General features: G+C 45.4%; 1 protein-coding gene across 1 annotated transcript in view; it reads left to right on the forward strand.

Moving 5' to 3' along the window:
- Nucleotides 1-21,352, forward strand: part of SLC27A6 (solute carrier family 27 member 6) — a 678,599-nt gene that overhangs the window by 577,770 nt on the left and 79,477 nt on the right. The window contains exon 8 of the mRNA XM_069625623.1: nt 1,525-1,622. Within this exon, the coding sequence (XP_069481724.1) occupies nt 1,525-1,622 (98 nt within the window). The remainder of the gene's footprint in view (nt 1-1,524; nt 1,623-21,352) is intronic.

Genomic DNA, 21,352 nt, shown 5'->3' on the forward strand with positions numbered 1-21,352 from the left:
TAGTTTGTTTTTCTAGGTAGAGAAAACAGTTTTATTTCATTTTTTAATACAAAATCTACCTAAAAATGGAAGATCAGAATCTGTGTCCTTTGACTTGCCACAGTTCCTGAAGCATTCCCTAACACCCTGACTTCACTTGGGGGAATTAAGTCGAGCTTCTGGGCACGTTAATGCCCTGGAATTCCTACCCCTACGGTTGCTAAGGTCTAAATAATACTACAAGGCTCAGAGAATACACAATATGATCATCAAGGTGTGGTGGAAAGACAGCCATTTTAAAATGTGAGGCCCATTTATATAATATATACAATTTCCACTAGTAGCAAACCTCTCTGTGAAGCCCACATAAATAGTAGTTTAGGAGGAAGGCATAATTTTCTTCATCCTTTTGAATGCATTTGAATAGATTGGGAGAACATGGCATGGTTCTCAGTCAGACTTGGTCAGCTAGTTGATGGAAGTTTCTACCTTTTTTTATGCATTCAGACCTCGCAATGTAACAACTGTGGGTTTGGGAACACAATGCATATTTTCCAGAAACTGTTTGCAATTCCTCCCTGCGATCCCAATACTGTGACACTCTGGCACTGTGCCCCCTATACTTCCCCAGAAGAGGAATGTCTCATGAGCAGATACATATGCTGCCCTTGATCCCTCCTGACCCCTCAATTAGATAGATTAGATCTTCCCAGCTGAGCACCTTCACAGCTCTTGCTGTCAATATATAGAGAAAATTATCCGAGAGTCGAGTACTTTTTTTTTATAAAGAGGTTTGGAAGATTCTAGGCAGAATCTAGTCATGGATGTTTCTTGTTCAGCACAAGCAAACCTTGACCATGGGGAAGAGGATGGTGGCTTTGTCTAATCAGTCAAATTAGAGGACAGACCTTACCAAACACACATAGTTTCCCCGAATTTGTATTTTATAAACGTCAGCAATATCATTTACTGAAGTTCTACTAGGATGAGAAGTTTCACAAGGAAGACTTACCCCATAAACTATAGTAAATGATGTACCTTTGTATGAACACATCAGTTTCGCCTCCTTACATTTGCAGAAGAAACTAACATACTCATGAGGTTACAGGGCTATCACACTACCCTTGGAACACACACTCTAAAACAACTCCTTTGACTTCTCACAGTTAATAGGCCAATTGTTTAACTACTCATTGTGTTAATGGCACAATCGCTGAGAGTTGTCCTACTCTGCCTCGGAGCGATACTTCTCTGAGGTATGCCATTTAGATCAAATTTAAAAGATATTTTTTCAACAGAGAAAACATAGTGGCAATCCCCAGAAGATGAAACCTATACTACGCCGACACAGATTTCGACTTTCATGCTACAGGACCTTTTTATGAAATTTTTCCTACAAATTATCCGTTTTTTACTTGTTTTCTGCAGTGTGCTTTTGTGAATACTGCTGTCTGGGAAGGACAGGAATGACTTTGAATGATTGGGATTCACATACAAATCATATATTACAAGGAATGTTATTTGTAATTCTCTTTGTTTTTGTAGGTGGAAGGGTGAAAATGTTGCCACCACAGAGGTTTCTGATATCATTGGAATGGTGGACTTTATACAGGAGGCCAACGTATATGGGGTTTCTGTTCCAGGTAAAAATATGCTATGCAGTATTAACAAAACCCAACATTTGTTTTGACGACAGTGCACTGTATATATTTCTCTTTGTGTGATACAGACATGTGCCTGGCACTGAATTTTTCCATTTGCTTGTCTAAATCAGAAACGCATGTTTTTAAAATGTAGTGCTTCCACGCGAGTGTAGATGTGCAGCATTAATCTTGTATATTCTCTGCTTTTGCCACCATCTAGTCGTTTTGTCAAAAGAAAGCACTTGAAATTCTGATCATGAAAAGAAAGACACCGGCATAGGTCTGCCGTTAATAAGATATTGCTATGAACCACATTACCACCAACCTGAGAACTAATGAACTTGCTAACACTCGCCAAAATGCACCAATCCCCACCCCAGACCGGGAAACGCACCTCGGGGATCAGAGACATCAGCCAGTCTTACACTAGCAACTTAAAGATGGAGTTAGGAATGGTGAAAATCTTGTTTCTTACTTTGACGCCCTCGTGGGATATTCTTAGTGTCAGCTGCTTTTGGTCTACTCTGCTCCTCTGGATGCATGTCTTGTTGCTTGCTTTCACCCCCTTGTGGGGTATTCTCAGTCATATCCCCTCTTAGGCTACTTGCCTCTCCTGGCCATATGTCTTGTGGCTTTCTTTCACAGCCTCGTAGGGTATTATCAGTGTCAGCCACTTGTGGGCTTCTCTGTGTCACTCCGCCCCTGTTTCTTTGCTGTCTTTGTACCTGTTCTCCTGCAACGTGGCTCGTCTGGGAAGGCGGCTTCTCCTGGTGCTGTGGAACTGTGACTCCCAACGCCTCAACGGTCAGGTTATATGGGTCAGTTCCTCCTACCTGCGACCTGCAGGACTTTGTCATCAGGACTGCAGTACACCAGTGAGTGCCTGCAGAAGCAACCCATTTCTCCCTCAGCTCAGCATCTCTGATGTTCTTGCATGCTCCACCTTCCTGGACTCAGCAGCATTTTGCGGGCTCTCGCTTTCCTCATCTCACCACATTCTCAGCATGGTCCTACCACCAGACGCATAAGGGAAGGGGAAGCATTCCCTTGCGTGTGCTCCAACACAGGTAGCAGTCGCCTTCCCTCAAACTGGATCGTTCCTTGTCTGTAGGGGCCTCAAGCAATTTCATGTTCCTCCCTGGAACTAGAGAGGAGACACCATTAGTCTGGTTCTGCAGCTAAAGGCACTACTACAACAGGGTCCGAAACAAAGCAAGTCTTTTTTAAAGCCATTGGTACATTTGGGTATGGCTCAATCTCCATAAATCCCATAGGTATTTCGGGCTCTGAACGAAAGGGGGATGAAATTGCAGCCGTGCTTGGAGATTCCTTGACCCCTAAGGTGTGATCACCCCCAGTGAGATCTCGCTTGCCTTGTGCCCCTGGCCGGGCATTGCGTACCAGGCTCTGCTCCCTAGTCCCAAAGTGTATAGCTCATCCTTGGGTAGAAGGGACGAATTCCTGTGATTCGTCATAGTACACTTTGCACTGCTTGTGGAGAACACCATGTCACAGCATAAAATGTCATGGTGGAAGGTGCCAGTAGTAAAAGCTGTCATGGAGCAGGACAAACTGATTCACCTGCCAATTGCCAGAACACCTCCTAGTTGGGTCTTAAGCACAGTTATAAATGCACTAATGCTTTGAAACCCTTCACACATATTGTCACAAGCATCTAGCATATAAGGTGGTATTTCTAATATTTATCTACTCAGTAAGACGGGAACTACAGGCTTTGTTGGTAGACCAAATGTGTCGCCATCCACCAAGACAAAGTGGTGTTAGGACACATCCAAGCTTCTCTCCAAAATACATTTAAACAATTCATGTCAGCAAATCAATTGAACTGCCCACGTTTTTCTAAAACCAGAAATAAGAGCAGAAATATGTTTGCATTGACTTGATGTATGAAGGACAGTAGTGTTCTACATTGACAGAACAAAACGTACTTGAAAGCAAGATAGTTATTCATATCTTTTACCACAGGCCAAGAGGACAATCCTGCGAGTAAAGCTAGCTCAACTAATTGGATTCTGATGTGCGTTCAAGGGTGCTACAAACTTGCACACATGTTTCAGAGAAAAGCCTAGCGTTCATTCGATTCTGGGAGAGGAGATTCTGGCTTTTTGGGGGAATATACTGTAGAAGCCATCTGCATGTTTACTACATGGGCTTCCGTATATTCTTCCCAAATAATATTGAATAGATGCACAAGCAAGAGCACATGGTCGGGCAGTTCTGCATAATTTCTGTCATGCCACATGCACACCCACCATCTGTAACCTATACTATTTTCTAATCTTTGCAAAGCATGTGAATCTAAGCCCCTAGAGGTTATACGTTATTTACCCCGTAATAGCCTTTCTGGTGCTTATACATGTTTATCATCACATGATGTTAAGTACACAAAAAAGAAAATAATTGCACTTCCTGGAGGAAATGCTGATGGTATGCATACAATGCTATAATGAATGTCATAGACACTAAGGGGGCAGTATGGGAGTCTGCGCTTGTAGGGTAGGGATAGTGTGGCAGGAACTCTTCTGCTGATGGCAATTTTGACTTTTGAAGTAAACAACTTGTATTACTCCAGACCTACCTCCTAGATGGTCGAATATGCATAGCATATAATTCTAAAATGATACACGAACCAGCAAGACTATTACTATTTAAGTAACTTCTGTCTCATAAACAATGCAGTACAAATATGCTTGTCCAAATTGCTTTTTTTTACTTTAGTTTTTGTAGTTGTTACTCTCAATCGAACCCCTTGGAGCTACAAATAAAGACAGCACAACATTGTGTCTGCAGCATGGGTGGAGGCATCATATACTTGGCTAGAAATAATAAATGCAATATTAAAGAGGCTGTGGAAGCAAGCTACATCAGTGTCAGTTACAGTCTGAGGCAGGGAGAGTAGTGTTGGAGATGCCACAGTTTTCTGTCAAAGATCGTTAAGAGCAACAGGAATAATTACCTACCTTCAGAGGACATTCCTAACATCAGGCATGTAAAGGACCACCACCTCTGCTCTGTTTACGTTGTATGCAGCAGTAATACAAGTACTGAGCTCTGAATTGGAAATCACTCTTAAACTGATGGGTTTCTTATGTCTATGTTGCAGGGTGCAGACTGATCAATGCATTTCATTGTATGGAGCCACGTTTTTTATATATTTTTATAAGAAAGTATAGCACTTAATCGTGTCCTTTGTGTTCCATATGGGTATTCCACTAATATTTCCGCCGTTAAAGAGACTTTCTTCATCTCTGCAGAAGACTATATGAGTCCCCTGTCAGTTGTTAAAATTGTAGAAGCATTGAAGGGCGTTCAAACAACGTCACGGAATAAAAAGGCAACACTATGTGATGCTGAATTACCAAAACATAATCAATAAATAAGACTGTGAACAAAAAAAGATTCACAAATGCTATAAACCTTTTTCTATGCATGGTTCTTTTACCCACCACCAAAACTTAAATTCACCTTTTCTTCCTACTTGAAAGTATTACCTGTATTTAAAACAAAAAACAAAGAATTGGTCTCTGACTTACCAATCAAGATATTTCTTTTATCCAAATGTTCCAGGAAAAAGGACACGGGTGCAACTGTGGCAAATGCTGTTGCTCTCCCCTGACCATCACTATCGCAGACCCCCTATTGAGTCCACAGAAAAGGTTGGCATTCTGGCAGATTTATTGGTGGTGGAAAGCATGACGCTGAGTGGCCTGAAGAAAGTTCTTACCAAGCCCCTAATCATATTTCCCATGATCATGCCGCGGGATTTCTGACTTGGAATGTATTCATTTATGTAAATGTAATGCAGATCAATCACAAAAAATATGGGTGCTGCTATTGCAGCCCATGGGGCCCCATCTGTCTCGATTGCAGTATTTTACCCAGGGTGGACACTCAGAGTGGACACCCAGAGAACCCTTTCCACACTACTTAGAGCACCCCATTCTCTTCCCTAATGCTACTCCACGGAGTCAGAGGAAAATGGAAACTTATTGTGTGTGTTAGCTGTTAAAGGCACCTAGGCAACACCTTGCAGACACAGGATTTTACAGCAGCAACTACCCCTCCAAGAGCACCCCTGCCACCAGTTCTCACAATTGAGTGGTTGGTGGGATTGCAGAGCGGAAAAGAGTTGGGAATGTGAGTCGATAGTAAGGGTATTTGTAGGGAGACTGGAATGAGGGTTTTGGAGACGTTGTGTAAAGGTAGGGGAACTTAGGGTAAGTATATGCTGTTTGCTGTGCTTCACTTGTGTTTCACATTCATACTATGATGAGCTTTGGTACATGCTTTGCATCCATTCAACAGGAATTCTTGCAAAACAACCCATCAACCAGTGTTTCGCCTGTAATTTATTAATTGCTCCACCAGTAAGAGTTACATCACTGCTGTGCAAGTAGACACATTTTAAACATTTCAACCTCATTAGTCTGTTATCACATACTAGTTCTTGAAGTTTAAGGCATGCTTTGTTTAAGCTTAACTTAATCCAATATTACTTGCTGCAATGTCCAGAAATTACTTTGTCACATTGCTGGATTGTTCAGTGATTAAAACCTAGGAAATCATAAACAATGATTTAGGCTACTTGCCTCCATATATGTTACTGCGCAAGACTGTAATTACATTTGTAGTGGTATGTGACCCCTAAGATATCCAAACCCGGGAAGTACAAGGTAGCTTGCGTGTATGCCAAATGTGCTGCAAAATGCTTGCAAGCGGTCTGGACTCTGTAGGCCGGATTCTACCTTTGATAATGATATACCTAGGCCATCACGTCCCCCTCAGCACCTGGTTCTCTGGATGCTGTCTGTCCCTCTCCTCCCCACCACCCTCTACAACTGTACCCCTCCTCTGTGCCCCTCTATCCTACCCCCTGATGTATGTCTGTTCTTCTTTTCTTCTTGTTACCTCTGAAAAGAGCTCTGTTATGCATGTGTACTGTTTGTATACCTCTGTAAAGCACTGCGTTGTCTAACTGTATTGTTGTATACCTCTGTAAAGGCTCCAATGCTTCTCAAAGCCAGGTCTGCACTCAATAAATACCATAATAATAATAATAATAATAATAATAATAATAATAATAATAATAATACTGCTGTTCACCCCATCCACAACTTAGCTACAGATTGCAAATGCTGTTTTGTCCTGTTCTAGGTATCCCCTTTAATCAAGCAGTCTTCACTTATTTGTGTGTCCCAACAGGATGTTGAGAATGTGGAATCTGCCCCATTGTCTCCCAGCTGTATCTGGTTCCTGGTATGCAGGCTTGCTGCTGCAGCAGCAGAGAAGAGAGTTTTGCTCTCCTCGTGACTTCCTACACTTCAAGTAGTGTGACCAGGGGGGGCTGTCCCTATATAGGCCTGCCCTGCTTTCCAGGAGGATTTCTGGTTAAGCATGCTAGGTATTGCAGTCCCCCACTTGCTTTGATGAACATACTCTGCCTGATATACTTTCTTCCTGGCCAGAGAAGGCAGTACCTAGTGACCACTGTGGGGGCTGATGCGCATTTGTTTGTAATTGTAATTTCGAGCGGATTGGGTCTTCCGACGTATTCCATATCTAAGAACGGTAATCACCACAGCTGTGCTGCTTCGGAAAATTTTCAGCGTCTGCGCCGATGACGACGATATGCTGTCCTCGAGGGCCTCCGTCGAGCCAACGTCACCAGATGTTATAAGCAGGACGCACGACGCCCGTAGCCTCAGTTCCGTTTTTTCTACGAACGTGTTCGCTTCGGAGATCTCGGCGCGCCATGGTTCTTCTGAGTTGTTCTATCGGTTCTTCGAACCAGTTTGTTTGTGAAGATTTCGATGATGTCTTCGTCTTCTACCCCGTGGCCAGATTTCAAGAAGTGTCGGGACTGCGGTTCCAAGATGTTGCTGACTGACCCGCACAACGCCTGTCTCTGGTGCCTTGGTGAGGACCACGCCACGGACGATTGTGACAATTGCCAGTCGTTAACTTCGAAGCCCTTGCGGGAGCGTAAGAAGAAGCTTTCTGTCGGTAAGGCGTCCAAGCCCTGGAAGTCGAAATCCACTGGGCTTTCGACTGACGATTCGAGGGGCGACTCTCCGCATCGTCGGCGTAAGTTCAGGGGGTCTCGGTCGCAGAGTGGGTCCCGCCATTCTTCTGCCTCTATGAGGCACTCACTGAAGCGCCGTCAACAGTCACCTTCTCGTCCGAGGACTCCGCCCGTCGGTCGGTTGCTTGTCCCACCAAGCATTCCACTCCTGCAGAATGGGATTCATTCCGTAAGGAGATGATGGCAATTTTTCAGTCGCAGGGCTCAGTTCTGTCCGCGCTGTCGAAAGACGCCGGCAGGGAACGCGCTAGAGACACTGTTCGCACGCCTTCGGGTACGAGCGGTCGTCGCGATCACCAGGAACCTTCGAGGTCCCGGTCGGACAAGGTGGATCACTCTAGCCATGCCCGCTCCAGGTCCCGTTCCGCGTCGCCATCGAGACCGTCTGAGTCCGTGAGGTCTTCGAAGAAGATGTCGACGTCTTCGGCGCCAAGACCGTCGAAGGACTCTCTCGAGGCTCCGCCTCTGAGGAAGCCATCAACGCCATCGGCGCCGAGGCTGTCGAAGGACATGCTTGGGGCTCCACCCTCGAGGCCTGTGTCAAAGCCATCGGTGCCACTCTCGACGCCAATTCCGTCGACATCCTCGCCGCTTTTCGAGGAGGATTTCTCTGAGGTGCCCCGGAGACCGGTGGAAACCCCAAGGAAGGCTTTGGCCAAATCCAAACACGTGCCCAGGGATTTATTCCAGCCTCTTGACTATATTTCTGAGATGGATGAAGGGTCTGATGATGGTATGGCACCTCCCCGGAGGTTGAGTTTGGCAGGCCTGAGCCGGGTACGCATGCTGAACCCTCATACCGGTGCCTCATGTCGAGGGTCACGGAATACTTGGGGTGGTCTGCGCCACGAGATTTTCTGCAGGATGACCTGACAGACATCTTGGACCAAGGTCCACCAACTGACCCGGTACAGCCATTCCATATGGCCTAACAAAGAAGGGTGGCTGCGACTTGGACTTGCGACTTGGACTGCTCCGGAGGGTCTCCCGGTAGTGGGCAAGTCTTTGCCGAAGAAATACCGTCCTGCCAATTGCGACCCCAGCTACTTGACTGCGCACCCCAGTCCGGAGAGTTTGGCGTCGTACCCTACCATCCCTCCTGATAGGGATGACAAACGTTTTGATGGCTGGACGAAGAAAGTGTTTTCTTCAGGGGGTATGGCTTTACAGGCAGCCAACTCCGTGCATGCCTTAGCACGTTTCACTCATACTCTGTGTAATTGTATCTCATTGGCGTCTGAACATATTCCCAAAGGGGAGGAACAGAATGGCTTTCTTGCTCTTGTTCAGGATGGAAAGGATGCCATGTGTGAGTCCATTCAGTCGGGTCTTGACGTGGCAGATTGTGTCAGCCGGTCCATGGCAGCGAGCACCATAATGCGCAGATTTGCGTGGTTGCGGAAGTCGGGGTTTGCTCCTGATGTGCAAGCCTGGCTTCTCCACATGCCCTTTGATGGTGAACATCTTTTTGGCAGCAAGGCTGACAAGAGCCTTGAGAGGTTGCAGACCTCCAAAGCTGCAGCAAAGTCATTGAGGGGAGGTTCCTTTCGATACTACTCTTCCTTTGGTAGATCGAGAGGGGCTGCAAGTCAAAGGGGCCAACGTAGGAGTGCCAGAGGTGGGAAACAAGGTACTCGAGGTGCCAGAGCCGCTCGGACAGTTGCCTCTTTACCCTCAGGCGCTGCCGCAGCCGCTTCAGCTCAGTCATGAGGCCATGTCCCACGGTTCGCCGGTTGGGGGAAGGCTGGCGCAGCATCTTGTAGAGTGGCGTGCCATTACTTCAGATGTGTGGGTTCTGGAGATCATAGCCCACGGCTACTGTCTTCCTTTCCGGAAGAGGCCTCCCGACAATCCACCAGGTAATCTCTCTTTGAAGAGTCCGGATGCGCTCCTTGTGCAGGAAATCAAATCCCTGCTGGAGAAAGGCGCCATAGAACTGGTGCCTGTAGCGGAGAGGAACAAGGAATGGTATTCCCTTATTTTTTGATTTAGAAGAAAGACGGGGAATTGAGACCCATCATGGGCTTGCGTGGTTTGAACAAGCTCCTCAGGAAGGACAAGTTCAAGATGGTTTCTCTCTCTCAAGTCCTCCAGGCCCTTCAACTTCAGGACTGGTTGGTGTCTCTCCACCTCAAGGATGCTTACTTTCATGTGCCAATCCATCCGAAGCACAAGAAGTACCTGAGGTTCGCGGTTGGCGACTCGCATTTTCAGTTTCAGGTCCTGCCATTCGGATTGACCTCCGCCCTGAGGGTTTTCACCAAGCTCATGGTGGTGGTGGCAGCGTATCTCAGGAAAGGTGGGGATTCACGTTATCCCTACATGGACGATTGGTTGATCAGGGCGCGCTCTCCCGAGCAAGTCCTGGAGCAAGTCCTGGATCATCTGTCCGTCACCGCCACTCCCTTCACAAGCTGGGCTTCTCCCGCAACTTAAAGAAGTTCCATTTGACGCCAACTCAGCGGCTCCAGTACATCGGAGCAGTGCTCGACACGTCCCTGGGGCAGTGTTTCCCTCCCCAGGTGAGGGCTCATCACATTCTGCAGATGGTGCACAAGTTTGAACATGCCCAAAGTCTCCTGGTGTTCGAGTTCTTGAGGTTGCTCGGCCTCATGGCATCCTGCATTCTTCTGGTGCCAGAGGCCAGGTTGCGGATGAGATCTCTGCAATGGGCCCGCAAGATGCAGTGGTCAGTCATCCGGCAGGATGTCGGACCCCGTTCAGGTGCCGCCCTCGGTCGCCCAGGACCTTCTGTGGTGGGCCGACGAAGGAAATCTGATGAAGGGGGCTTTGTTTTGGCTACCCTGGCCGGAGGTGACGATCGTGACGGATGCATCCCTCATGGGATGGGGAGCTCATGCCAACGAGTTGACAGCGGTCGTTGGTCTCCGTCGGAGTCCAGACTCCATATCAATCTGTTGGAGCTGAGGGCGGTCAGGCTTGCCCTGAAGGCTTTTCTGCCGACTGTGCGAGGGAAGAATGTCCTGATTCTGATGACCAACACAGTGGCCATGCACTACCTCAACAAAAAGGGGGAGGGGCAGGGTCACTTCCTCTGTGCAGGGAGGCGATGCAGCTCTGGTTCTGGGCCATCCAGCAGGAAATTTCGGTCTCGGCAGTTCATCTGGCCAGAGACAAAAACGAGATGGCGGACGCTCTGAGCAGACAGAGCGCGATCTCTCATGAGTGGGAGCTGGCTCAGGAGATTCTCCTGGAGATCTTCGCCCTTTTGGGGACCCCACAAGTGGATCTCTTCACCTCCAGTGTCAACCGGAAGTGCGAAAAGGTTTTGCTCGCGGGAATTTCCTCCAAGAGGAGCCTTAGGGGACACGTTCATGGTGGAGTGGTCCTTCCCACTGCTGTACATGTTTGCTCCAGTCCCTGTCATCCCGCAAGTGCTGCGGAGGTTAAGGAGGTTCGGTTCCCGGGTGATCCTCATTGCTCCGGCATGGATCCGGAGAACGTGGTACCTGGACCTTCTGGACTTGTCCATCTGCCCTCCATGCCATCTTCCCTACCGAGACTATCTGCTCTCACGGGAGGGGATCTGGTTCTCCATCCAGAGGTCAGATCCCTCAACCTTCACGCTTGGCTTCTGAAAGGTTGTGGTATAAGGATTGGGGACCTCCCTGAAGACGTGATGGAGGTGTTGCTTTCGGCCAGACGGCCTGCGACAAAGTCCCTGTACCGTTGCCGTTGGAGAAAGTTCTGCGACTGGTGCAGGGTTAAGAATGTGGATCCTTTTTCATGTGACATTCCTCTGGTTCTTTCTTTTTTTCTTTGCGTACCATTAAAGGTTCCCTGGCGGCACTGTCTATATTTAAGCGCTCGTCTAAGGAGTGTTCTTATTTCAAAATTCCTTTAATTTCTCAGTTTCTGAAAGGGCTCAGTAATGTTTCCACCGTCCCCTTTCCAGGTGCCCGGTTGGGATTTGAACCTTGTTCTAAAATTCCTAATGGGTGCTTCATTTGAGCCTTTACATTCTTGTCCTTTGAGACTGTTAACCCTTAAAACTGTGTTTTTAGTTGCGGTTACTTCCGCTTGCAAAGTGAGTGAGTTGCAGGCACTTTGTTAAGCGACCCTTCACAGTGTTTCATAAGGCCAGGGTTGTCCTTCGGGTTAGTCCTTCCTTTCTTCCGAAAGTGGTGTCGGAATTTCATTTAAGCCAGAAGGTCATACTTCTGACATTTTACCCTCCTCCGCATCCTGGTAAGGAAGAGGAGAGGCTCCATAGGTTGGATCCTAGGAGAGCTTTAAGTTTCTGCATTTCACGCATGTCCCGGGTCAGAGTGGACTTTCAGCTCTTTATAGGTTATGCTGGAAGGAGTTAGGGACAAGCTGTTACTAAGCAGACTTTGTCTAGATGGATTATCTTGGCAATTTCTGAATGCTACCACTTGGTGGGTAAGGACCCTCCGGTTGGCTTACGGGCCCGTTCTACTAGGGGTATGGCTGCCTCTACTGCCCTGCAGAGGGGTGTTACTATTCGTAACATCTGTGAAGCAGCCACATGGGCTTCGGTCCATACGTTTGTAAGACATTACTCCCTAGATTCTATCCATGGGCAGGATCTGGCCTTTGGCTAGGCGGTCCTTTACTCTGCAATTTAATTGGGCATTCTAAATTTCTATATTCTAAATTCTTTTCCCTCCTCCATAAGTTGGTACTGCTTTGGGAGTCTGTCATAGATATGGAATACGTTGGAGGACCCAATCCCCTCGAAGAACAAGTTACTTTCTTACCTGGTAACGTTCTTTTGATGGGATGGTCCGATGACGTATTCCATATCGCTCCCTCCTTGCCTGCCCTGCTACAGAATTTCTTTTGCGATTGCAGCTAGCCTTTCCGCAAGGCTTTCTGGGATCGTACTGGCAGACGATTGGTACTGCACGTTCTGGGAAAAAAACTATAACTGAGGTTACGGGCATCATGCGTCCTACTTATAACATCTGGTGACGTCGGCTCGACGGAGGCTCTCGAGGACAGCATATCAACGTCATCGAAGCAGGACGCAGACGCCGAAAATTTTCCGAAGCAGCACAGCTGTGGTGATTGCCTGTCATAAATATGGAATACGTCGTCGGACCATCCCATCGGAAGAATGTTACCAGCTAAGAAAGTAACTTGTTCTTTTTATTTATAACATGCTTAATACCTAGAGGTTTCCAAGCGCAGAACTGGGGATCGAATGTGTGTTGCTTTGCGTCGACTTGCTTCCAAGGCGAGCGCATTACCCCTGAGCTATCCTCCCGGTATGGAATGTATATTTCCATTAGTACGCTTATGTTTTTTGGGCGTTGTGCTTTTTACGTCATTCCTAAAACCTTGTCTAACAGCAACTGCATGGGTGCATATGTCTTTGGGTGTGTTCTTTTATCTGTCCCCAGTGGTCCTGACACCAACACATTCAATGCACAATGCACTCCAGAAGTCATTTATTATATATATATTGCATTCCATTGAATTATGAAGAGTCTCAGTGTTGATTTGCACTGAAATATCAAATAGTTAGTGTTATACAGCAACAAATAAAACAGAATTCAATTCAAAACGAAATAATGCAATGCATAGGTGCTTAAGTATGTATGCTTAGAGACAAGGACAGAATGCTAATTTATTTACCTGGTTAGAATATTTATTATAGATTGCACCATATCGATTGATGGACTGACGCATTATGAGATTGTCATTACAAGTAAAAATGACACAAATAGAACATTTTCTTTTTACATGTAACCTACAATTTGTCAACTTTGAACTCAAGGTCCCTTTTCGCAGACATCAGCTTTTTTGTATAGTAGGAATGCTCATACAAATAATCCATCACTTTTCAGTGCTTAAGAGTTTGAGCCCATTTGTCATCACTTAAGACAAAGTCCCTGTTTCCTATTTACAAAAAATTACTTTCAAATGACAGTATTTTGCCTCCAAAACCCCATGTGGAATGTTTTTTTAAGCTAATTTCAAGGTCAACCATTTCAGTGTCGGGTTGATCTTTACATGCAACTTCAAATAACCTAGTTATTTTAAGTAATCAAATTGCCTGTCCTGGGTAGATTACCTGGGACAGGTAATTTACACTTAAACCTGGCAGGGCATTAGGCTTCATGAAGAATGTTTCTGCTCCATTAATCTGCCTATTAAAATTACCCCTTTCTTCCACAGAATTCCTTTCTCAGCAGATGGTTTCTGCTAGTAAAATGAGTCAACCCCACTCAAAAGCAATTCAGAGAGCATGAATAGCACAAAGTCTGTTTTAATTGAGCAAGACCAAATGTCCATAAGAACTATATTTTTGACTATAACTTTGGGACCCTTGGTCTGATTAATCAAAAACCAGGTACAGATTTAGATTCACTAGACAAATACGGAACAATGCTATATTAAAATGTACCATGTATTAAAAATGTGCATATTTTAATAGCTCTATTATGCATTAAGTGACAGGAACAGAAACTGAATCTGCAGATTAAGAATATTCCTATAAATCTGTCATTTTCAATAATATCGTGTTCATATAGAGAAGTATTAGAAAAATGAATGTTCTGCTCCAATTTTCATTCCACATGCCTAAGGTTAGCGCAGCTGCAAACTTACCTGGCATGCGGTCCTGCCGTTGCTTCCCTGCAGGTCCAAGAGCACTGTTGCGCCCGTTCACTGCAATGTTGCTCGCAGTTGCCTTGGCGACTGGCTGATGCTGCCCAATGACTAGGGTCAGCATACCCACAACGCAGGATGTGGGTTGTCACATGATCAAATTTCCATCACGCTACACACGGTGTAGCATGGAAACTACACATCACGTTGTTTAAGCTGCCGACAAACAGCAATCAGTGCTTCTCAGCTGTTCTAGCATGTGGCTGGCTTTGTTCTCAGTGTTTCCTACTGTTTATATCAAGACTTGGACCTTTTGGATTATTGGATTTTCCTTGGATTTGTGAACTGTTTTTTGGGTTTTTGTTTACTGAACTTTGGATTGCTCTTCTTGGAACTCTTTTTAGATTTCACTGCTGCTTTGGTAACTTGGAATGTCTTTGGAATGTTGCTTTGGTCTGGATTTTACTTTATTGATTTCAGTGGAACTGAATTGGAATTCCTAAAGCTCCCCCATTCATCTGTCACTTTACATCTGTCTTATGTTGTGCCCTTGTGCCGTACGGGATCGGTCTCTCTGCCCTGTCCTCATTTTACCATCCTTGTGCCCACAAGCTAAATAGACTGTTCCTCTTCTTTTTGACCACCTATGCCTGCTTCAGGTATTTCAGTTGTATGAAGGGTGTGTGGAATCAGAAAATACAATATTAAGGCTTTTACACCATGCAAAGAGAAATACACCAACACGGGCTTGTAAAGATTCCCAGAATCTTTATTGCAACACTGAACAGTTTACAAAACAAAGTACACAAATAGCTATTTGGCCGTCAGTACTTCACAGAGACGACCAGCAGGTTCAATGTGAGCAGTGAACAGGAATTGCTAGCTGGACATCAGCATATTTATACAGTTCCTTCGTAACGATGTCCAGCCTCTTACGAGTTAATCATGTACTGGGCTAGGGTTCGCGCCAGGTTCATTCCTAATTTACATATCTCGTGCATGTGGTTTACTTCTTAATACATTTACTAACAAGTACTACTATTCTCTGGATGTGACTGTTCAAATCCCGTAACCCTGGTGGGAGATCTACATCGTTTAATCTATTCCACATTATGCTCAAATGAATTCCTAGTCCTTCAATAAAAACATTTTTCTCAGGAATACTTTTTAGATTTTCGAGTGTGGAAAAACATCAGCTTGTTCACCCCTCTCCATACAATGTTTAGCCCAAGCAATCAATTCATTCTTTTTATCTGGGGACACAGTATTACGAGTCACGACCCTTGATCCCGTTCCCTGGTCTACTACAAGCGATGCAGAATCACTTGGAAGAGGGAGAGTAGGCACATTCTGAATATCAATAAGTGGAGGCAAGGGAGCAGGCAAAGGAGCAACGACTGGAGGAACAACAGGAAGAACAATAGGAAGGACTGGGGGAACTATAGGAGGAGGAATAGCGACAGGAAGGGGCAAAACACCAGGAGGAGGAACGTACGGGGGTGGCGCAGAGGCATCAGGCCTTCGTTCATGCAAAAGTTTGTTAATCAATTCATCGGACGTATGAAAATCTTTCGAAGGGTACATTTTCTGAATGCCTAATTGAAAATCTCTGTCCGTGTTCCTAACTGATTCCAATTGTTTATTTTGATCATATATAACAGTGCCTTTTCGGCATTCGTCATATGTCGACGCATATGTTTCTCTCTAATCTTTTGTTGCTGCAAAGCTTCTTTTTTCCAACTGTGCAATGCTGCAGGTCTAGCCTGTTTCTTTATCAATACAGACTCTAAATATTCTAACCAAGGGATTTCAAAGCTACCATTGTTTGGCCACCGAAGATTAGGGTTATGTCTGGTCTGTCTGTGCCAAATATCATTAAATGCTATACTACCAAAGCCTTTCTTACAGTACATAGTACATGCCGGCGACCCCTCCTGTGGTGCGGGACGGCTAACTTCCAAAGATTGTCACTGCGGAATAATGCCCTGAAGCAGGCAGACAATTTCCCAGGCATATCAGAATTCTGGTGTTACCTGGTGAAATAATTGTGCTCGCGAGTACAATGCGCCAAATTCAAATTGTCAGGGTTAAATTAAGAATCGGGTCACGATTCACCTGACCAAAGGACTGTGAGGCCCGATCGGGTTACTAAGGACCCACGTGTCTGGTGATTTCGGCAAATTTACCCACCTCGATATATGGACCCTCGTCAAGACGTCGTCTCGGGCTACAGATCACCGTTAGGGGATCGGATCGTGCTGTTCTGTCGAGGAATTCGCTTCTCGTCCAGAGGGGCCTTTTTGTTGACACCGTCCAATCCCGGTCCGATAGCTGAGCCAGCCTTCAACGAGACAAAGTCAATCTTGAGGGTCCCTATTCGGGCGCCATCTGTGGAATCAGAAAATACAATATTAAGTCTTTTACACCACGCAAAGAGAAATACACCAACACGGGCTTGTAAAGATTCCCAGAATCTTTATCGCAACACTGAACAGTTTACAAAACAAAGTACACAAATAGCTATTTGGCCGTCAGTACTTCACAGAGACCACCACCAGGTTCAATGTGAGCAGTGAACAGGAATTGCTAGCTGGACATCAGCATATTTATACAGTTCCTTCGTAACGATGTCCAGCCTCTTACGAGTTAATCATGTACTGGGCTAGGGTTCGTGCCAGGTTCATTCCTAATTTACATATCTCGTGCATGGTTACTTCTTAATACATTTACTAACCAGTACTACTATTCCCTGGATGTGACTTTACACTCTTTACACATTCGCTTCAATGCAGGTCAAACAGATGTTTCGCATATCATGCTTAAATAGCATTATTGTTCTTGTATACTTGTAGGTTAACATCGCCGATTCAAGTAAACCCCTGATCCCTAGGTCAAGAAAGGACAAGGTCTACATGACCCTAACATATAGCCTGCAGGCAGGTTGGACATTAACTCGCCTACAGAGGTTGAAGAGGTTAAAGTGAAAACAAGAGGACTCAGGTTGGCCATTTTAGGTCACAGGGTGACTTTGCACGATAAACCAAAATGGCGGTCTAACCTAAAATGGAGGCTTGATTAACTTAAGGTCACGACCTTGCAATACGGATTTCCTCGCAAAGCGACTGGGCATAGGCCGACAAATACAATGAAGACGAAACAATATTATATCAGTTTCGACAGGTGGATTGTCTGTAGTCGTTATTATTACTGTATTCATTGCCTTACTGTTTCAGAGCCGATCCGGTCATTGGCTGGCTAGGGAGTTTATGTTAATCTCCCTGGTTGGTCCATGTGGAGAAAGGTCCAAGTTCAAATGAGACATCTAGTCGTGACAAGATTGTATACAAAGCTTATAGCACAGAGAATTGTATGGGCAAATGGATGCAAGGAGAGAACCCCCCAGTGAGTGTGAGAAAGTTAAGGGAACCTATTGCAGGTTTTATCAAACCTAAATATTTCCCATTTCAGTGATATAGCTTTTAGTGCTTTTGTCACACAGAAAAGCCAAGCCTTTAAATATATCAAATTGTATCTATGCCTAATCTAGATTGTCATAGATATTATCCAATTTTTTAGATTTGAGTGCATCCAAGAATTGGTGTACTTTATTGTAAAAAGCAAAACCCTTCTCTAATGTCAATACTGGTCTCAGATGAGACTAGTTACATTGTTTTGTTTTATCTTAGACAATTTTCACCTTTTTTCAGGGGGAGGTTTTTCAGGTAGGCTTGTGGGTTTACAAAAAATGTTAAATCAAACTATCAGTGCCAGTTTATGTTGCAGATACCCTGAGACCTATAGGCTTTCGTCCAATTCCTTGTCCCTTTGGACACTATGCAAAAGAGTAGCGTTAGACCTGTAGCCCCAAAGTTTATCTGGTAAACCAGAGGAGCTGAGTGAACACAGGCGATCTTTCGAGAAACCCAAACTCTGTATTCTTAAACTCTTCCATATTGATTATTTGTGACATAGAGGAAGGTAAACTGTGTTTATTATGGAGAGATACGGTACCGTTCTAGGCATTCATCAAACCCAACATGCTCCTTTCCCAATAAAGGTGTTCAACCTTATTTTGGTCTTATGTGTTCTGTTCCTCTCACTCCACAACGTGGAACTGGAGGCAAAGTCTAAAGCAACATTGCATGAATTGCAGGCATCCATTGAAATTTCCCTGTTTATTGATTGTTTGAAACCTGACCTTTTAGAGTGGAGAAGGTTAACCATTACCACTATTCTTAGTGTTGCATCTCTGTCTTGGTAAATCAGAACTGCAAGCGCAGGATCCATGAGCGATCACAAGGAGACATTGCACCTGAATAATAAGGATGCATGTCTTTTAACAAAAACTGAAAAGTCAGTTTGTCCCAAGCTCACCTACTTGGTTTCCTGGCAGATTATAATGATGCAATATCTGGGCACATTGCCGGGTACTAGCAGTGTACATATTGTATTTAGGCAATTAGATTATGCAATTGGACTTGCTGTCACATGTTTAGAAATGTAGGATTTACACAGACGAACATTGCCCTGACAGGCCAAAGTCACAGCAGGGCCAACTGAGTCCAGCCGCACCTGTGCAAATACGATTGAGGTTAGAGAATGCACTCAGCTTGCCATCCAACAAACTAAGGAAGACACAGTGAGTGCCTGGAGTTTCCATCTCTCGGGCATCCTTTTCTCTGAACTTCATATATACACCCCTTATAAATCTCAGCACTCCCTTACGGTAATGAGTGAAGTGCCCAGGCTGCACCCTCCCCTGAACCTTATGGCGCACAGTGCAAAATGTATCTATTTGGGAGACGGACAAGGTTTGACCGGCATCGTGAAATGGGAGCTAGCAAGTGGTAGATATGTTTGGAGGAGTGTTAGGCCTTTTCATGCATTGCTTTGACATATAATACTTTGTTATGCCTTAGATGCCGTTTTCCAGCCTGCTAGGGTGAGCCCTCGATATATGTGGCTTGATTGTTTACACCCCTCACTAATCTCCTTACCATTCTACTTTCTTCCTTCACCTATATTACCCCAAGTATTGGTGTTCTGCCTTCTGGGATTTGCTCCCGAGTGTCTGAATGTAATTTTACTACTGTGTGTACCACTGTAAATTTGTCCCGCTATGGTTTTGGTCTTGGATGTTGCACTGTAGTTTTGCCCCTTGATGGTTCGCTGCCTGGTGTTGCACTGTGATCATGTCTTTTATGGTTCAATGCATTTAGTGCCCTACCATAGATTCGCTCCCTGATGCCCAATATAATTCAAATGAGTAACTCCTACAAAATGGGGCTGACCCCCATAACGAACTCTCGTAAGGCGTCTGCAGTGCTCTTCACCGCCTCTGTCTTCGCCTTAACTAGCTTCATTCCTTTCACTGCATTTGTTACTCTCTGTGTTTAGCATTACTCAGGGAAACATATGCATTGCATTCCTTGCTGCCTTTGCTTAAAGGCGAGTTTGGGGTGTGCTTTTTAAAATCGTATTTGGGTGCTTTTAGCATTACCTATGCATCATATTCATTACATTGTTTCCTCTTCTAAATCGCATTTGGGTGTGCTTTAAAATGACATTTGGGTGCTTTTAGCATTACTTGTGTATCATCTGCTTTCGATTTTTGCAGCCTCATTTAAAATCACATTTGGGGGCGCTTTAAAATCGAATTTGGGTGCCTTTTAGCATTACCTGTGCACCATCAGCATTGCATTATTTGCTCATCCCTGTGCCACTCTTCCAATGTAATTAGATTCCTTCTGGTTTTCACCTATTCTCTCCGACCCAATCTACTAGGCCTCCTACTGAGTTTAGCCAGAACTGTGCAGTGCTGCGAATCCTCCCTCTTTCCTTGGCTAATACCTCTGCCCTTCTATGGCTCTCTCATCTCTGCTATATTCTCTAACCGGTACACTATCAGCTATCCCTCATCTCCCTCCAGTTCCGACAGGAAAAAGCACAAAAAAGACATCCTGAATGCAAACCCTGGAATTCTCAATGCAGACAACTATGTCCGTGCTTCCTCTAAAGAGGTTCACTGACATCCTTTTCTCTGTACCCTCTCCTGATCTTTGGATCCCCCATCTCATCTCCACTATCTCTCCCTGCACACACTCCTCTATTAACAGTGGCACAAAGTGGGAAGTCTTCTTGGCTGGTTTTGCATCCATTCGTTGCTTTATTAATGTCTATCACACTGGCACCATTCTGGGTCAGTGTCCACAACCCAACCTCCTACTCTTTTATTGCATCTTGCTTTCTCTCATTTACTTCCTTCCTTCGCCTGCATCGCCCCCTTCTTTTCTCTCTCTCCCTCCTCTGAATGGTGTACCATGCCCTGTACCCCACCTCGGAAAACCTTCAAAAGCGCTGACCACCTCCACCTGGTGACTCTTAACGCCCGCTCAGCCAACAAACACTCTTCTGACATATGCCTCCTTCTTGAAGACATTGACCTCCACATTCTCACCCTTACCGATACTTGGTTCAGTGCCAGCTCAGTCACTGCCGTTGACTCCCACATCCCTGACGGCTTCAAGATCATCTCCATGTCTCGACCTCGCCGCACTGGCGGGGGGGTTGACTTAATGTTCCTGAGTGGGTTCCTGCTTCCATGTGACCTACCCAGATCTATTCCTCTTTTGAAAGCCTGGTTTGCAAGTTGGTCACCTCCACACTGACTATTGCTACCATCTACCAGCCTCCAGGCGCCACCTCCCTATTCCGCTCTGAATGGGCTGATTTTTGCTCTTCTTTACTTTCATATCCTCTAACCTTCTCTACCTGGGTGATTTCAACATTCCACTGGCCTCCACTGGCTCTGCATCCACTCTATTCACTGACCTCTGCTCCTCGCGTTCCTTCTCCATTCTCCCTTCTGGGCTAACCCATACAGCTGGGCACACTCTTGATGCCCTCATACACTCTGACCTCTCTCTCTCTTCCTCTCCATTATCTCACCCCCCAGTAGTCACTCCTCTCATGGTCAGACCACTCTCTCCTCTCCTCCCATCTGGGTGCCATTGGCTCCCTAACGCCCCCC

Source organism: Ambystoma mexicanum, chromosome 6p, assembly GCF_040938575.1.
Source record: "Ambystoma mexicanum isolate Mex_15411 chromosome 6p, UKY_AmexF1_1, whole genome shotgun sequence".
Classification (NCBI taxonomy): domain Eukaryota; kingdom Metazoa; phylum Chordata; class Amphibia; order Caudata; family Ambystomatidae; genus Ambystoma; species Ambystoma mexicanum.